The sequence below is a fragment of the Tachyglossus aculeatus genome, chromosome 21 (assembly GCF_015852505.1).
Source record: "Tachyglossus aculeatus isolate mTacAcu1 chromosome 21, mTacAcu1.pri, whole genome shotgun sequence".
Lineage (NCBI taxonomy): Eukaryota > Metazoa > Chordata > Mammalia > Monotremata > Tachyglossidae > Tachyglossus > Tachyglossus aculeatus.
In genome coordinates, this window is record NC_052086.1 from 4,156,451 (window position 1) to 4,175,921 (window position 19,471).

The following is a 19,471-nucleotide window of genomic DNA, read 5'->3' on the forward strand; positions in this document are numbered from 1 at the left end:
TAACACTATTTATTTTACTTGTACATACTTATTCTATTTTATTTTGTTAATACGTCTTGTTTTGTTGTCTGTCTCCCCCTTCTAGATTGTGAGCTCGCTGTTGGGTAGGGACCGTCTCTATATGTTGCCAACTTGTGCTTCCCAAGCACTTAGTATGGTGCTCTGCACACAGTAAGCGCTCAATAAATACGATTGAATGAATGAAAAGCTGATGTTGCCACCGGTAGCATCTTGGTAGCCCTCCTAGGGAATGGAGTGTGCAGTGCAGTGGGGCAAGGGAATAGAAAATGTCCCCCGTTCCTTTTTTTTTCTTTTTTCTGTTGTGCCCTACTGTGGAATTCAAGGTGTCTTTCACTGATGCACCATTTTCCACAGTCAGCTGGGTTTTTCATTGTCATATTTATTGAGCGCTTACTGTGTGCAGAACATTGTACTAAGCTCTTGGGAAAATACAGTACCACAATAAACCGTGACAGTCCCTGCCCACAATGAGCTTACACTCGAGTTGAATACCAAGAACAGGCACATAAAGAAGTGAATTGTTAAATACAAAGAACAGGCAAACAAAGAAATGCAAGTCTGTCCCTGTATGCAGTTCTGCTTGATTCATTTGAGACCAGATTAAAATCAAATTCCTTTGTTTCTTCCAAAATAGTTTTGGGTTTGTTTTGTTTTTCTTTCCCAATTATTTGGGTTTGCCTATTTCAGAAAAAGCAAATTCCGTAACGAGAGAGGGCAAAGAGTCCCCAGACCAAATGGGGGAGTCCCCTTTTGGCTTTTGAAGGTCGTCTTATCTTGGGGTTGGGTGGCAAATAACTTAGAGATCATGTGACCTTGGGTAAATCACTTCACTTCTCTGGGCCTCAGTTTTCTCAGCTGTAAAATGGAGATTAATGCTGTGAGCCCCATATGGGACAGGGTCTGTGTCCAAACTGATTAGCTTGGATTAGCGCTTAGAACAGTGCTTGATGCATAGTAACAGATACCACTGTTATTGTTATTATTCTTCCTAGAAGGATATGCCTAGTCCCAGTCGTGAACCCACGGCAGTGATTTAATAGCTTTCACGTCTCTTTCAGAAGGAAATTTAAACATTCCCCCCAGCCCAACAGGGAAAATGGCCATTTATTTAACCGCATTTGTCCACCAAATAACTTTTGCTGTTCTCTTCTTCATTCCTTCCCTCTTATGAGTGTGTCTAACCGTCCGCTCTGGAAGCTCTAAGAATCTTAATTCACTCGGAGAATGGCAGCCCCGAAGAAATCGAGTTTATTCAGCTGAGAAGGATAAACACATGTTCTTGCCACTCTAGGAGCCAAGACCAAGCCCGTGATCTCAATCATATTTCCATTTTGGCTGCAGAAGGAACAGGGAGAGGATTCTTCGCTCATTCCTTCTGTCGGCTTTCATTATGTGGCAGATGAAAGTTAGTCGCTGCAGTCTAATTAAACCGTTTGTTTTCCGGATAGTGCTATATTGCTTTGGCAACTGAGAAACTCTACAGTGAAATACAGCCTTCTGCTGAATTTAGGGTCTTATTGATGTCCTGGAGCTCATCGCTTTTTAACTCATTGTGGCCTAGTAGAGAGAACCCGGGCTTGGGGATCAGGCCACAATTCTTCTTCATTTTCTTCTTCTTCTTCTAGAGAAGCAGTGTGACCTAGTGGCTAGGGCCCAAGCCTGAGCGTCTGAAGGTCATGGATTCTAATCCCGGCTTCGCCACTTGTCTGCTCTGTGACTTGAGGCGAGTCGCTTTACTTCTCTGGGCCTCAGTTCCCTCAGTAAAATGGGGATTAGAGTGTGAGCCCCATGTGGGGCAGGGGTTGTGTCCAACCTAACTTGAACTTTGCCCATTACTTAGTACAGAGTGGGGCACATAATAAGTGCTTAACAAGTACTGTAATTATTATTATTATTATTGATTGCAATTATTCTTCATGGGCAGGATGTGGAAGCGGTGGACCCTCGTGGCCGGACCCTGTTGCACCTGGCAGTCTCCTTGGGGCACCTGGAGTCTGCCCGAGTCCTCCTACAACACCGAGCGGACGTGACGAAAGAAAACCGGCAGGGATGGACGGGCAAGTTTCCGCCACTTTCTGCCGCCTTCCCCTTCCGGCTTTCTCCCCTTTCCTTCCCGTTTCTCTCTCAGCTCAGGATCCATTCCGACTCTTACCATTCCCCACGTAGACCATCCTTTCTGCACTCATTCATTCAGTTGTATCTGTTGAGTGCATACTGTGGACAAAGCACTGTACTAAGCGCTTGGAAGAGGACAGTAGAATAACAAGCAGGCACATTCCCCACTTTGTTGGGTCAGTCTGTCGGTGGTGCGGACGGAGAGCACTGTCCTGGGCTTGGGGGAGCATGGTAGAGTTAGTAGATGCTGTCCTCAGGGAGTTGCAGTGGCAGAGCATTGTACTGGATGCCTGGAGAGTACGGTGGAGTCAGTAGATGCCATCCTCAGTGAGTTCCATTGGCAGAGCACTGGACAGGATGCTTTGAGGAGTTGTGGACAGGGATTGTCTTCATTGCTGTATTGTCCTCTCGCAAGTGCTCAGTACAGTGCTCTGCACACAGTAAGCACTCAATGAATATGATTCAATAAATGAATGAAAGTAGACACTGTCCTCCAGTGAGCTACAGTTGCAGAGCAACTGATGACTTTATTCTGATGACTTGACACCTGACTACATGTTTTGTTTTGTTGTCTGTCTCCCCCTTCTAGACTGTGAGCCTGTTGTTGGGTAGGGACCGTCTCTAGATGTTGCCAATTTGTACTTCCCAAGTGCTTAGTACAGTGCTGTGCACACAGTAAGCGCTCAATAAATATGATTGAATGAATGAATGAATGAATGAATGAACACTGTACTGGCTGCTTGGAGGAGTATAGTAGAGTCAGTAGACGCTGTCCTCAATGGGTTACCATTGCGGAGCGCTGTACTGGGCTTGGGGGAGTGTAGTAGTAGAAACTGTCCTCCAGTGAGTGACAGTCTTCCACATGCAAAGCACCGCACTGGGTGCTTGGGGGAGTACAGTAGAATTAGTAGATGTTATCCCTACCCTCAGGGAGGTTCCAGTCTAGCCGGGGAGCTGGGCGGGAAAATGCCATGACGATGGGGGCAGGGGGGAGCCAGGGGAAGGAAACCTAGGACAGCTGGTCATTGACTCAGTCAATCCTATTTATTGAGCACTTACTGTATACAGAGCACGGTACTAAATGCTTGGGAAAGGACAATACAACAATAAATAGACCCATTCCCTGCCCACAACGAGTTTACAGGCTAGAGGGGGAGGCAGACATAAATAGAAATTTAAGTAATGACAGATATGGGCCTAAGAGCTATGGGGCTGGGCCGGGGGGGATGAATAAAGGGAGCGAGTCACGGTGACATAGAAGGGAGTGGGAGAAGAATAAAGGAGGGCTTAGTCAGGGAAGGCCTCTTGGAGGAGATGGGCCTTCAATAAGGCTTTAAAGCGAGGGAGAGTCTTTGGCCGGTGAAAATCGTCCACGCCCCTGCAGTCTTGGGAAAACCGCGGCGGGCTAGCAGCCACGATTCCTGGCGGCGGGACCCCATCACGCTGCAGAGAACAGGCCCTCATCCCTTTTTGGTTATCACGGCCCTGTCGTCGTGATGGAGCTTCAGAAGCCAGCGGCCCCCAAGGGCCCAGTAAGTGTGCCCTTGGGGCAGTTTGTGGGCCGAACGGTTGGCTTCAATCTCTCACGGTGGCCAAGGAAGGCTTTGGGAAATATTCCTGAGGTAACCGCCTTCCTCCACATCCATCCTCAGGGTTAGAGATGTTTCATCAAACATCCTTAATTTTCCTCAGAGGGAGGAAGAGGTGGGCAAGGGAGGAAGAGAGAGAGAATATGGCGGTAGATATGCTGTTTGAGCTTGAAGAAAACACCACTGGTGAAGTTCTTCCCTGATGATTCATTTTGGATGCCTCATCCCTGAAGTGGTCCAAACCCTCTTTGAATCTACCTCTGTTTTCAACCAGCCCAACTTCCTCTGGGTAATGAATTCCAGATAGTTATCACCTGCTGTGGGAAGAAGTGTTTCTGTTTGGCCTTTTTCTTTGGCCTTCAGGTCTTGGCGGGTGTCTCCACGTCCCTGTTTTATGTGTCCTCCTCCTGGTTTTGTGTCTCCTCATCCCGCTTTTGTGTCTCCTCATCCCGCTTTTGTGTCTCCTCATCCCGCTTTTGTGTCTCCTCATCCCGCTTTTGTGTCTCCTCACCCCGGTTTTGTGTCTCCTCACCCCGGTTTTGTGTCTCCTCACCCCGGTTTTGTGTCTCCTCACCCTGGTTTGTGTCTCCTCTCCCTGTTTTGTGGGATTTGAACGAACTTTCTGTGGGCACCTTGTCCAGAGCCTTTTTGATTTGGTAAACTTCATCCTGTCTTCCCCTTGGGCCTTCTTCATCTTTTCAGAGAGAAGAGATCTAATCTTTTAGTGTTTCATTGTTTGGAAACCTCTCCATCTCCCTGATCATCTTGGGATCAAAAACGGTGGCAGCAAAAGAGAGTGTGGTTTGAGCATAGGGGTGGGAAGGGCTTGTCACAACTGTGACAAAAGCATGTCTTCCTTTGCCCAAAAGAAAATGCCAATTTTTTTTTAATAGTATTTGTTAAGGCCTTATACTGTGTCAAGCACTGTCCTAAGCACTAAATTTCAATTCCCTGCTGGGTTGCTTAGTCTGAAAACTGTTCCCATAACTTGGTAAACTTTGGTATTAAACTTGATTTTGCCCTTTTGGATTTTCAGTCTTACATGAGGCCGTGAGTACAGGGGACCCCGAAATGGTCTACACAATTCTGCAACATCGCGACTTCCACAACACGTCCATGGCTCTCGAAGGAGTTCCAGAATTGCTCCAAAAAATTCTTGCGGTAAGTCCGACTTGATAATTCAATCTTTGTGGGCTGCTATGGCAGATCAGGGAGTTCGAGGATGGCCATGAGGCAGAGGCGTATTGTTTAGTCTAGCGGAAAGGGAGTCGGAGGCTCTGAGTTCTAGTCTCAGGCTGCTGAGTGACCTTGGGTGAACGAAAGGTCGAGAGGCAAATGTTCCAGCTTTGCAAGTGTATTTCCAAGACCTCCTGTGCCTCCGAACGCTTTCGCCATCCTTGCCCACCATGCTCCCTCTTTCAGAAGTATCCAGACAGTAAAGCCATCAATCAATCAGTCAGTGAGTGGTGTTGATTGTGCGCTTACTGTGGGCAGAGCACTGTAGAAAAGAGGACGGTGCAGCAAAGCTGATAGACACAGTCCCCAACCAAGAGGAGCTGGAAGGGGCTCAGACCAGTACTCAGCACAGCACTCGGAACAGTGCTCAAAAAATAGTAAGCACTTCACAAATACCATCGTTATTATTATTCTTCCAATCAACAAGTTGTGGATATGAACGTAAATGCTGTGGGATGAAGAGCAAGTACTTAAATGGCACAGATCCAAGAACAATAATAATAATGATGGTATTTGTTAAATGCTCACTGTGTGCCAAGTACTGTTCTATGTGCTGGGGTAGATCCAAGGTCATCACGTTGTCCCTCGTGGGGCACACAGTCATAATCCCCATTTTACAGATGAGGGAACTGAGGCACAGAGAAGTTAACTGGCTTGCCCGAGGTCACACAGCAGACAAGTGGCAGAGCCAGGATTAGAACCCACGTCGTTTGACTCCAAAGCCCGGGCTCTTCCCGCCAATCTGCTTCTCTAAACATAGAGAATGTAGGTGTCATTGAAGGGAGAAGGAATAAGGGAAAGGATGACTTAATTGAGGAAAACTACCTGGAGGAGATGTAATAGGGCTTTGGAGTGGGGAGAGCAGTAATAATAATAATAATGATAGCATTTATTAAGCGCTTACTATGTACAAAGCACTGTTCTAAGCGCTGGGGAGGCTACGAGGTGATCAGGTTGTCCCACTGGGGGCTCACAGTCTTAATCCTCACTTTACAGATGAGGGAACTGAGGCGCAGAGAAGTTAAGTGACTTGCCCAAAGTCACACAGCTGAAAGTTGGCGGAGCTGGGATTTGAACCCATGACCTCTGACTCCAAAGCCCGGGCTCTTTCCAGTGAGCCACGCTGCTTCGTCTGTGCGATATGAAGGGGGAGGGATTTTCAGGCCAGGGTGGGGATGTGAGTAAGGAGTTGGTGGTGAGATAGATGAGATTGAAGTACAGAGAGTCTTTTTTTTTTTTTTGTAGCGATTACTATGTGCCAGGCACTGAACTGAGTACCAGAGTAGGTACGAGACAATCAGGTTGGACACAGTCCCTGTCCCTCATGGGGCTCACAGTCTAAATTGGAGGTAGGAGGAATGAATCCCCAATTTGCAGATGAGGTAACAGAGGCCCAGAGAACTCAAGTACTTGTCCAAGGTCACCCAGCAGGCAAGTGGCAGACCTGGGGTTAAACTCCGACTCCCAAGCCCGGGGTCTTCCCACGGGGCCCCACTGCTTCCCAAATTGGCTTTGGGAGAATGGAGCGTGTGGGCTGGGTTGGAATGGGAAGATCAACAAGGGAAGGTAGGAGGGGGTGAGCCGATGGATGCTTTAAAGCCGATGCTCAGCGGTCTCTGTGTGATGCAGAAACAAATGATGCCGTCGTTCTCCCGGCTCAATAGAGTTGCTGACTGATGCCGACTGAGTAGTTATTTGCAAGATGGTATTTTATTTTTATGCAGCTTCTTCAAATTCAAGCTCTTAAGTTATTAAATTGGGTCCATCCCAGGAATCAATTTTGGCTCTCCCCCAGGGTTTGTTCCATACTTGCTCCGCCCCGGCTGTCATCTATTTATTTCTGTTTATCTCCCCTCTAAACTATAAACTCACTGTGGGCAGGGAATGTGTCTGTTCCATTGTACTCTTCCCAAGCGCTTAGTGCAGTGTTCTGCTCGCAGTAAGTGCTCAGTAGATGCAATTGACTGACTGGCTAGTTAGTGAAGAGTGAATAATAATAATTACGGTATTTATTAAGGAATTACTATGTGCCAGAAAACCCCGATAAACGTAAAAGCAATTTCCACTTCAGTGGAATTACACTCGAAAAGCAACGGGGCCTAGCGGCTAGAGCCCGGGCCTGGAGTCAGAAGGACCTACGTACGAATCCTGACTCCGCTGCTTGAGTCGTGGAGGACTCGGGCGGATCACTTCACCTCTCTGGGCCTCAGTTCCCTCACCTGTAAAATGGGGATTAAGACTGTGACTCCCACGTGGGACAGAAACTCTGATCATCCTGCTTAGCCTATATCAGAGAAGCAGCGTGGCGTAGTGGAAAGAGCCCAGGCTTGGGAGTCGGAGGATGTGGGTTCTAATACCAGCTCCACCACTTGTCTGCTTTGTGACCTTGGGCGAGCCACTTCACTTCTCTGGGCCTCAGTTACGTCACCTGTAAAATGGGGATTGAGACTGTGAGCCCCACGTGGGACAACCTGATGACCTTGTACCTACCCCAGTGCTTAGAACAGTGCTTGGCACGTAGTGAGCGCTTAACAGATACCATCATTATTTTTTATTATTATTCTTACCCCAGTGCCTAGAAAAGTGCTTGACACTTAGGAAGCGCTTAACAAAGACCGTCTATCGAGGAGCCAGGTTTATTTTTTATCGTTTTTTAGCGCATTCTTGACTGCCTCTTCGGTTTATTGTCGGAACCTCTGTCTGCCCCCCAGGCTCCAGATTTTTACGTGCAGATGAAATGGGAATTCACCAGCTGGGGTAAGTGGCTTCACACAGCAAACATTCCCTTAACCGATCCGGGAGTCTCCCTGGATGGGTTTGCCCCAGTTAAAAAGGAAAAAAGGAAAAGCAGAGCCCGAGAGCATCTGGGAGATGCTTCGTCGGTCACGTGGTCACTTCGGAGGGGGCTTCCCACAGCCCTGAGCCTTCCTCAAGAGACTGAGGAAGAGTCTACCAGCTCAGCGGGAGTGGGGAAAGGGAGAAGCGAATGCGGCATTGATTCCTCCGGTCGTATTCATTGAGCATTTCCTGTGTGCAGAGCACTGTTCTGAGCGTTTGGGAGAGTATATGACAGTAGTACAGATGCATTCCCTGTCCACAGCGAGCTTACAGTCAAAGAGCAATCAACGGGGTTGGGGATGAAAATCTGGGGGAGGCCTCAAGGCCCACCCCGACTGTCCTCCACAACTTGACTCGCCCACTTAGGAAACCGGCAATGGAGCAGCTCCCCGCTGCCCTCTAAACAGCCAACCCCATGGCCATCTCGCTCACCCACTTCATCACCCTTCCTTCTTCCACCCTCCAGAATCCCCCAGCACCAGCTGATCTAGGTGGAAAAAAAAAATGCTATTTAGTAAGCACTTACTATGTGCCAAGCTCTCTTGTGAGCCCTGGGGTCGATACAAGGTAATCGGGTTGCCCCACATGGGGCTCACAGTCTTAATCCCCATCTGACAGATGAGGGAAGTGAGGCCCAGAGAAGCGAACTGACTTGCCCGAGGTCACACAGCAGATAAATGGCGGAGCCGCGATTAGAACCCACGACCTCTGACTCCCAAGACCGGGATCTTTCCACTAAGCCGCGCTGGAACACTGATTCTGATAATAATAATAATTGTAGTACTGGTCAAGCGCTTACTATGTGCCAACGACTGTTGTAAGCACTGGGGTAGATCCAAGGTAATCAGGTCGGATAGAGTTCCCGTCCCACAGTCTTCATCCAAAAGCTACAGATGAGGGAACGGAGGCCCAGAGAAGTGCAGGGACTTGCCCAAGGTAACGCAGCAGACACGTGGCCGAGCCGGAATTAGAACTCACGTCCTTTGACTAGACCATGTTGCTTCCCTCAGACGTCCTCTGCACCTACAAGGCCTCAGATCCGGCGGGTGACAGGACTAGGCAAGGTCCCCAAACTGGTTTGCAATTAATCAGTGGTATTTATTGAGCACTCACTGTGGGCCGAGCACTGTACTAGGCACTTGGGAGAGGACAGTAGAACCGAGTTGGTTGACTCATTTCCTGCCCACGACAAGAATAATAATGATGGTGTTCGTTAAGCGCTTACTACGTGCCAAGCACTGCTCTAAGCGCTGCCTAGTGGGTAGAGCCCACGCCTGGGAATCAGAGGGGTTCTAATCCCGGCTCCGCTACTTGTCTGCTGTGAGCCCTTGGGTAAGTCACTTCACTTCTCTGGGCCTCAGTTCCCTCCCCTGTAAAGTGGGGTTGAAGACTGTGAGCCCCATGTTGGACATGGACTGTGTCCAACCTGATGAGCTTGGATCTATCCCAGCACTTAGAACAGTACCTGGCACATAGTAAGCGCTTAACAGATACCTTTTTTTTAAAAAAAAATCTTCGTCTAGAGAGGGAGACAGACATTAATATAAATGAATAAATGACGAATATAGATATAAGTGTTGTGGGGCTGAGAGAGGGGTGAATAAAGGGAGCAAATCACGGCGACACCGAAGGGAGTGGGAGAACTTCTGTCTTCTCCAAATATCTCCCGGGCCCACTCCCTAACATTTTGTCTCAGCCAAGGCCCGGTTATCCAATTCTGCTATGTAGTGTTCTCCCAAGCGCCTAGTACAGACCTCTGCACGCAATAGGCGCTCAATAAATATCCTTGATATTATATATCAAGTAAATATCCCTTGTGGCACCTGTCACATTTTTGCCTCGGCTATTTAAGAATTGCACTCGTGAAAGAAAATTGTTCGTATTATCACGATTGCGCCGACGGTGATGACGAGGAATGATAGTGACGTCTAGGATTTTCAACTGGTCAACGGTATCCGGTGAGCACTTACTGTGCGCCTAGCACTGTACCGGACACTTGGGAGAGTTCAAGACAATAGGGTCAGTAGACATGACTCATTCAGTGGTATTTATTGAGTGCTGTACAGAGTACTAAGCGCTCGGGTGAGTATAGTATAACAATACAACAGGCACATTCTCTCCCCAATGATCCGTGCCTTCGAGGAATGGCAATCTCCTGCCTTCTTTCTTCCGTTGCATCTTCATTCTGCGTATTTGGGTGTATCCTGGGTGACCTTGGGCAAGTCACCTAACTTCTCTGTGCTTCAGTCTCCTCATCTGTAAAATGGGGTTGAAGATTATGAGCCCCACGTGGGACAGGGACTGTGTCCAACCCTATTAACTTGTATCCACCCCAGTGCTTAGAATAGTGCGTGGCATATAGTAAGCGCTTAACAAGTACCGTTATTATTATTACTATTGTCATCATCGTACCCTTTCTTTCTGCAGTGCCGTTGGTTTCGAGGATCTGCCCCAACGATATCTGTCGCATCTGGAAAAGTGGTGCAAAACTCCGCGTCGATATCACGTTACTGGGTTTTGAAAACATGAGCTGGATTAGAGGGCGACGGAGCTTTATATTTAAGGGCCAGGGTAAGTGACTCTGACTACCTAGCCTACAGTGATGAAATAAAAACGATAACAATTGTATTGGTTAAGCGCTTACTATGTGCCAGGCACTGTACTAAGCGCTGGGGTAGATACAAGCTAATCAGGTTGGACTCACTCCTTGTCCCACATGGTCTCACAGTCTCAATCCCCATTTTACAGATGAGGTAACTGAGGCCAGGAGAAGTGAAGAGACTTGCCCATGATAATGTTATTGATGGCAATAATTGAGCACTTACTTTGCGCCAAGCAGTTCGTATTGGGGGGAGATTCGGGGTTATGAGTTTGGACACAGTTCCTGTCCCACCCAGGGCTCCAGGTCTAAGGTGGATAGAGAAAGGTATTTTATCTCCGTTTTACAGATGAGGAAACTGAGACCCAGGGATGTTAAATGAGTTGGCCAAGCATGCACGTGGCAGAGCCGGGATTAGAACCCAGGTCTCTGGAGGCCTGGCTCTTGTTATTTAAGTGCTTACTTTGTACCATCATCAATCATCAATGGTATTTATTGAGCACTTACTGTGTGCAGAGCACTGTACTAAGCGCTTGAGAAGTACAAATTGGCAACATATAGAGACAGTCCCTACCCAACAGTGGGCTTACAGTCATTCTACTAAGCGATGGAGTGAATACAAGCAAATCGGGTTGGAAACAGTCCCTGTCCCACATGAGGCTCTCAGTCTTCATTCGCATTTGACAGATGAGGGAACTGAGGCCCAGAAAAGTGAAGTAACTTGCCCCAGGTCACCCAGCAGACAAGTGTCGGAGCCGGGATCAGAATCCAGGTGCTTCTCATTCCCAGGCCTGGGCTCTAGCCACTAAGTAACGCTGCCCTCCGAATCCTGACCTCAGTCGAAGGAGTTGCTCATGGGGGTTCCTCCTCTCCCTGAAAGAAATAAGGTGTTTCGGTTTTCTCTTGGGGCCCAAACGGGGTGTGAAAGGAGCAAGTTCCGGGGGCCCCGTGGTGTCGTGACCCCTTCTGATTATTTTCCCCCCGGTCTCGCCGCCGTTGTCCGTCGGCAGATAGCTGGGCGGAGCTGATGGAGGTGAACCACGACGAGCAGGTCGTCACCACCGAGCACTTTGACCTCTCCCAGGAGATGGAACGTCTCACGCTGGACTCCATGAAGCCCAAAGGCCGGGAGGTGGAGAGGCGCCTCACCTCGCCCGTCATCAACACCAGCCTCGACACGAAAAACATCGCCTTCGAGAGGTAGGCCCTCGGCGCTCTGCCCCCCGTTCCTCTCTCGGCCCACCGGCCCCTCGACGGACCGCTGGGCCGAGGCCGCTGAGGTGATCGTAGTTAGCGTGGTCAATGCCGACGGCAGGGATGCCCGCCTTCCCTTTTCCCGTCTTCCCGTTGCCCACCCCGCCCCGATTCCTCTCCGACGGCCCGTCGGCTGTGTTCTCCGAAAAGATCGAGTTCCACGTTGCCCCTTATTTTGGGGAGGGGGGAGACACCTGTTCCCCCTTAGACGCCGGGTCCTCCCCAAACCGATCCACAGCCCACTCGGGGTTGCTGAAGCGAAGGGGATTGAGGAATGAGTTCGACACGGCTGGGTTTTTTTCGCTTTCTGGCCTGGGTGATTTTTTTTTTTTAAAGAACACACTCATCTCCGGGCTAAGCGGGTTGGTGACAACAGGATTGAAGAGCAGTGGGTATTTCTTCCTGGTGCGTCAAGGGGCCGCGTAGCCTAGTGGCTAGATCTTGGACTTGGGAGTCAGAAGGACCTAGGTTCTAATCCCGGCTCCGCAGGTGACCTTGGGCAAAGCAGTGTGGGTTAGTGGAGAGAGCCCGGTCTTGACATGGCTTCTAATCCCGGCTCCACCACTTCTCTGCTCTGTGACCTTGAGCGAGCCGCTTAACTTCTCCGTGCCTCAGTTTCCTCATCTGTAAAATGGGGATTAAAATTGGGAGCCTCCTGTGGACAACCTGATTACCTCGTATCCACCCCAGTGCTTAGAATAGCGCTAGACACATAGTAGGTGCTTAGCAAATACCATCATTATTATCCTTATTATTATTATTCTCCATGCCTCAGTTACCTCATTTGTCAATTGAGGATTTATCAATCAATCAATCAATCGTATTTATTGAGCGCTGACTATGTGCAGAGCACTAGATTGTGAGCCCCATGTGAGGCATGGATCACATGCAACTAGTTTAGCCTATGTCTGCCCAGCACTTAGTACAGTGCCTGGCACATAACAAATGCTTAACAAATACCATAAAAAAAAGAAAATCCCGGCTCCACCACTTATCTGCTGGGTGACTTTGGGCAAGTCACTCGACTTCTCCATTGCCTCAGTTACCTCATTTGTCAAATGGGGATTAAGACGTAGAGCCCCATGTGGGACAGGGACCGAGTCCAACCTTGATTAGTTTATATCCACCCCAGTGCTTAGTACAGTGCCTGGAGATAGTGAGCACTTACTTAACAAGTACCGTAATTTATTAGAGGGGGACACCGACGTCAATATAAGGTCTCTGAGGGATTTTCAAGAAGCCTTGCCTGTTGGTCCAGCTGTTTCTGTGTTCTCATTCATTTACGTTAGTCTGTCTTCAAAATCAGTCAGTCAGTTGTATCTGAGTGCTTACTATGTGCAGAGCACTGTACTAAGCGCTCGAAAGGATACAACAGAATTAACAGACACATTGCCTGCCCACAAGGAGCTCACAGTCTAGAGGGGGAGGGCAGACATTGATATAGACAAATAATTTATAATTGTAATTTAAAGATATGTATGTCACTCAGTGGCATTTATTGAACGCTTACTGCGTGCGAAGCACTGAACTGAATGGTTGGGAGAGTACACTTCAACAGAACTAGCTGACACGTTCCCTGCCCATAAAGAGCTCACAGTCTAGAGGAGGAGGCAGGTGTTCATTTAAACAAATCATTTATCTGTAATCTAAAGATATGAATCAATCAGTGGTATTTATTGAGCACTTATCGCGTGCAAAGCTCTGTACTGAGTTCCTGGGAGAGCACAAACCAATGGATTTAATGGATACATTCCCTACCCAAACCTTGCTTACAGTCTAGAGGGGAAGATGGCCATTCTGGTAAGCGAATCATTCGTAATCCATAATTTTAAAATACATACGTCAATCGATCGGTGGTATTTATCGAGCGCTCGCTGCATGCAGAGCACTGTACTGAGTGCTTGGGAGAGGACTGCAGACATAGTGACTACCTTCCCTGCCTTATTTTTTTTTTCTCGGTTTCATCAAAAACTTTCAGTGATTTAAAAAAAAAATCAGTCAAAGCGGTGAGTGAGGGTTTTTTTCTGAGGCCACGTTCGAAGCCAAAGAGGGAAGCAGTTTGAGTGACCTGCCTGTACATGAGAAGCGGTCTGGGGGCACCTGTGCTCGGCAGCTTCCTGAACACGGTCTCGCCTCATTTACCCCTCACCCTTTTTGGCCTATTTAATAATAATAAATAATAACGATGGTACTCGTTAAGCGCTTACTATGTGCCAAGCTGAGGTAGATAGAAGCTAAGCAGGTTGGACCCAATCCATGTCCCACATGGGTCTCACACTCCTATCCCCTTTTTAACAGATGCGGGAACTGAGGCACAGAGAAGCAAAGTGACAGGCCCAAAGTCACATAGCAGATGAGTGGCAGAGACAGGATTAATAATAATAATAATAATGATGTTTGTTAAGCGCTTGCTCTGTGCCAAGTGCCGTTCTAAGCGCTGGGGTAGATACAAGTTAATCAGATTGGACACAATCACTGTCCCACATAGGGCTTGCACTCTTATCCCTATTTTACAGAGGAGGGAACTGAGGCTTAGAGAAGCGAAGAAACTCGCCCAAGTTAACACGACAGACGAGTGGCGAAGCCGAGATTAGAATCCAGGTCCTTCTGACGCCCAGGCTGTAGCCACTAAGCCACACTGCGTCTTCTCACGCTGCCTTTCAGGAAGGACCCAAGATCCCACCGCAGGTCTAGTTCGGCCCCCAGGACTTTGGGAAGGGCCCAGAACCCTTTGGGGTTGAGAACCGGAGGCTCCACAGAGGGTCAGGAAGATTAATGGACACATTCCCTTCCGTGTCCACCTTCTAGACTGTGAGAACTTGTACTTCCCAAGCGCTTAGTACAGTGCTCTGCACACAGTAAGCGCTCAGTAAATACAATTGAGTGAGTGAATGAATGAATTAAATAGGCTCCAGATACCCCCACTCTCTCACGCACGGATATATATGTGAACTCACCCATGCTAGCTAGATATATGTCGATCCGAAACAGCCCTATAATAGCCCCCGTACAAGAGATAATGACTTGTTCGGGGCGGGGGATTGAGGGAGTTAGCTAGCTAGTGGATTTAGGTGGGTGGCGTGCCAATTTCAGAAATCACACGGGAACGTTTTTTATTAATATTCAGGCCCCTGAGTCATCAAAGACTCCAACATGGCTTAGCGGATAGAGCCCAGGCCTGGGTGTCAGAAGGACCTGGATTCCAATCCCAGCTCCGGCACTTGTCTGCTGTGTGACCTTGGGCAAGTCCCTTCACTTCTCTGGGCCGCATTTCCCTCATCCGTAAGACTGTGAGCCCCACATGGGACGGGGACTGCGTACAACCCGATTTACTTGTATTTATCCCAGCGCTTAGTACGGTGCCTAGCACGTAGTAAGTGCTTAACAAAAACTGTAGTTATAATTATTACTTGTCGGGCTTTGGAGTCAGAGGCCATGGGTTCAAATCCCGGCTCCGCCAGTTGTCGGCTGTGTGACTTTCGGCAAGTCACTTAACTTCTCTGTGCCTGTTACCTCATCTGTAAAATGGGGATTAAGACTGTGAGCCCCCCGTGGGACAACCTGATCACCTTGTAACCTCTCCAGCGCTTAGAACAGTGCTTTGCACAAAGTAAGCGCTTAGTAAATGCCATTATTAATATTATTATTATTTTTGTTATTGCCTCTACCCCAGTGCTTACAGTGCCTGCTACATAATAAGCGCTTAACAAATACCATTAAACACCCCCCCGCCACCAAAAGCAAACAAAAAAAGCCTCACCCTTTCTCTTCCAAACTGACCAAAGGCCAGTCATGCTCTCTGGAAGAACTCAGCTTATAAGAGACTCAAGGTAGGCTTAGGTTTGATATTAATGTCTGTCTCTCCCTCTAGACTATAAACTCATTTTGGGCAGGGAATGTGTCTATTGACCATTGTGGTGTACTCTTCCAAGAGCTCAGTACGGCGCTCTGCATTCAGTAGGCGCTCGGTAAATACGATTGACTGACTAGCGGGCCGGGAATTCAGGGTACATGGACCGCGAACTCTTCACCTCTGTCCTGGAACTGGTAGGGCTTTGTGGATTGCGGCCTGGTCTTTGTGTGTGCCCCACATGAGACCCGGGCATCTGAACACCCTATATTTGTCTTCTTGATATTAAGGCCCCGCTCTCAGGGTGGCACCTGGAGAGCTTCCAGTCCTCTACCAGTCTCAGCTACAGGAGGGAGAGTCAAGCAGAGGCCTACCTATTCCAATCTTAGCTTGGCCAGTGGCTAGCTAGTGGAAGGCAATCCGCCACAAGTCAAAAGTCCCCTGTGCTGGGCATCAGTGGCGTGGGAGAGAGTCAAGGGCAGAGACTCAAGTTGACCACGCGGAAGGATGCGATGGTGAACCACTTGAAGATTTTTACCAAGAAAACTCTGGACCCACTACTGGATCGATTGCAGATGGAGAGTGAGGCCTTCTGGAAGAGATGTGTCCACGGAGTCGCTGTGGGTCGGAAACGACTCGACGGCATGAGACGAGACTTCAAGTCCGTGCTTTCTTTCGCTAATACTGAATAAAAATTCTGATATTTTATTCGGCGCTTATCATCCCCAAGCACTGCACTAGGCACTGGCATAGATATGGGGTAATCAAATCCGGCAGAGGCCAGCATCCCAGAGAGAGTGGGAGAGAGAGAGAAAGCAGCTGTCCTGTCTTTGTTTTTCAGATGAGGAAACCGAGGCCCCGAGAGATCAAGGGACTTCCCCAGCATCTCATGGGAGGCCAGCCGTAGAGCAGGGATTAATTAGTGATAATTGTGGTGTTCATTAAGCGCTTACTATGTGGTAGGCACATATACTAAGGCTGGGGTAGATAAAAGATAATTGGTTTGGACGCGGTCCCTGTCTCACATGGGACTCACAGTCTTAATCGCCATTTTGCCGATGAGGGAACTGAGACCCAGAGAAGTGAAGTGACTTGCCCAAGGTCATACAGCAGGCAAGGGGAAGAGCCGGGATTAGAACCCAGGTCCTCCCGGCTCCCAGGCCCGGGCTGTATTCATCAGGCCACTCGGCTTCCTGGGAGTGTTTGATCATCCTCCCTCTCGCTTCCCTCAACTCTGGCCCCGGGGGCGACAGTGTGACAGAAAGAAATGGAGTCGCCTCAGGAAAACCTCTCTGCCATAATGGACAGCTGTCATCGGGGCGAGGTGGTGCCCAGATGGCAGTCAGAGGAGAGAAATGAAACTTGCCAAACCTGGTTTGAGCCTCGTGAACCTCGGGGCTCATCGGGTGTACCCGCAGCAGGATGCAAATAAACCAGTCCGGTCTCGGACCACCCGTGAAGTGGATGGTAGGGGAGTGAAAGCGAATGAAAAAGGAGCATAATTTTTGAAAGGGAGTGTTCAAGGAAAGAGCCAAGGATCCTGGACAGGGTACTGGATGTAAACTTCAGGGGATCAATCATGCAGTCGTGCGGAGCGCTGTCACTCAGTGGAAAGAGCACAGGCTTGGGAGTCAGAGGTCAAGGGTTCTAATCCCGGCTCCTCCACCCGTCAGCTGTGTGACTTTGGGCAAGACACTTACAACTTCTCTGTGCCTCAGTTACCTCATCTGTAAAATGGCTATTAATACTGAGCCCCACATGGGACAACCTGATTACCATGTATCTCACCCAGCGCTTAGAACAGTGTTTGGCACATTGTGAGCGCTTAATCAATGCCATTATTATTATTAGAAACGTTCCCCACCCATAGCGAGCTTATAGCCTGGAGATGAACTCTGTTCCCTTGAGGGACGAAGTGATGTCATCCCCTCAGTTTCACCAGCCCATCTTTTGGGGTCCAGGGAATTCCTTGCCCAGCGGGGCGTCCTTCTCCTCTGACCAAGAGACGTCTCTGCTAAAACGGGAACCTCGGGGTTCATGCCCGGATTATCGATTCTCCCATGTGGAACGTCTCTGCAGCCAGCACGGGTAAGGAAGGGGAAGCGAGAGCAGAGGAAGACAAATGTAGTCCTGTGGGAGAGGAAATGGAGCGACAGCTGCTGCTGCTTTTACTGTTTCTGCCACTACTGCCACCCCCATCATCTCTAATAATAATAATTGTGGTATTTGTTAAGCGCTTGACTGTGTGCCAGACACTGTACTGAGCGCTGGGGCAGATACAAGCAAACCGGGTCTGTTGGACACAGTCCCTGTCCCATTTTACAGATGAGGGAACCGAGGCACAGAGAAGCCAAGTGACTTGCCCAGGGTGTCACAGCAGAGAAGCAGCAGAGAAGGGATTAGACACCAGGTCCTTCCGACTCTCATGCCCAGGCTGTAGCCACTGGGCCACGTTGCTTCACAAAAGCTGTCAGGCTTGTAGCCGATATCCGGTAGTCTAGACTTCCTTTTCATTCAGTTTCCTAGTTGGTTTTCCTTAAATACAGCCCTAGTCAAGTAATCAAGTTATGTGTCTACCGGCTGTAAGACTAAGAGCTTCTTGTGGGCAGGGAATGTGTCTGTTGTACTCTTGGAAGTGCTTAGTGTAGTGTTTTGCCCCCAGTAAGCACTCAATAAATATGATTGAATGAATAAACTCTGTTTCAAGAAGCTTAGTACAGTGCCCCCACATAGCTCTCAATAAATCCCATCGAGTGATTGATTGCCTGCCGTGTGACCTTGGTTAGGTCATTTCCCTGCTGTATACTTCAGTACCCTCATCTGCGGAATGGGGATTCAATAGCTGTTCTCCCTCGTACTTAGACGGTGGAGCCCGTGTAGGACTTGATGAGCTTGTACCCATCCCAGCACCTAGTGCAGTGCTTGCCTCGTAGTAAGCGCATAACAGATGCCATCATTATCATCATCACTACTCATTATTACTGTTATTTTTATTTGCTTGTCGTGTGACTTTGGCCAAGTCACTTAACTTCTCCGAGCCTCAACTCCAGAATGGCAGTTCTCCCTCCTACTCGTAGATCGTGAGCCTCGTGCAAGATAGGAAGTGCGTCTGCCGTGTTTAACTCGTATCCACCCCTCCGCTCAGAACAGTGCATGACCCCTTCTAGGCAGTTACCAAATGTGACGGTTAATTAATGAACGTCCTCCTCACTCGGCGGATGCAGCCCCGCTATTCCTCAGAGCCCAGAACCGAGCGTCTCTCACACGCTTTTGATCGTTCAACCCAGAGGCATAACGCGGGCGTGTCACGATTTGTGGTGTTCACTCTTCATCAGGACGAAATCCGGATTCTGGGGCTGGAGGACGGATAAAGCCGAAGTGGTGAATGGTTATGAAGCAAAGGTAAAAAGCAACCTCTGGACGGGGGCTCTCGTCTACCCCTATAGCTCCCGCTCAATGGCGGATCCCATTCGGGTCCCTGTGGAGGAGGTGGTCATCTCCGGAGGTGTCTGTGGGTCTGGGGGAGGTGGCGTGTTCGAATCGATGGCTCTCATTTTGCCACAGTCAGTCGAAGGAAATGGGGACGTCCCTGGAGAGCCCGTCCGACATAACCGAGGGAAACAGTGGTCTCCAGGAGAACCCTTAGTTGTGCAGAACTGAGGTGGTGGACTGTCCTCACTCCTTTGGATCCCATCATTCACCTCCAGTTGCTGTACCGATTTTCAGGGGTCGAGCACACTTATTCCTCTGTGGGAGCTTCCATTTTTTAATGATTAAGTGAACCCACGAGAAAGCTGGGGCCGTTTCCAAGCTCCAGAGAAATTGGGTGTAGCGTAGGCGCACCCCAGAAGTTTGATTTTTTCCAGATTCATTCTTTGTCGTATTTATTGGGCATGTACTGTGTACATGCATGTACAGGCATGTACTGTCCTAAGCACTTGGGGAGAGTACAGTACAACCATAAACAGA

The 19,471-nt window shown here is 48.9% G+C and overlaps 1 protein-coding gene across 1 annotated transcript in view; it reads left to right on the forward strand.

Moving 5' to 3' along the window:
* ANKRD13A (ankyrin repeat domain 13A) overlaps window positions 1–19,471 on the forward strand; it is a 47,827-nt gene that overhangs the window by 14,423 nt on the left and 13,933 nt on the right. The window contains exons 2-7 of the mRNA XM_038763532.1: window positions 1,946–2,078; window positions 4,762–4,886; window positions 7,673–7,718; window positions 10,227–10,370; window positions 11,409–11,598; window positions 18,838–18,904. Coding sequence (XP_038619460.1) covers window positions 1,946–2,078; window positions 4,762–4,886; window positions 7,673–7,718; window positions 10,227–10,370; window positions 11,409–11,598; window positions 18,838–18,904 — 705 coding nt within the window. The remainder of the gene's footprint in view (window positions 1–1,945; window positions 2,079–4,761; window positions 4,887–7,672; window positions 7,719–10,226; window positions 10,371–11,408; window positions 11,599–18,837; window positions 18,905–19,471) is intronic.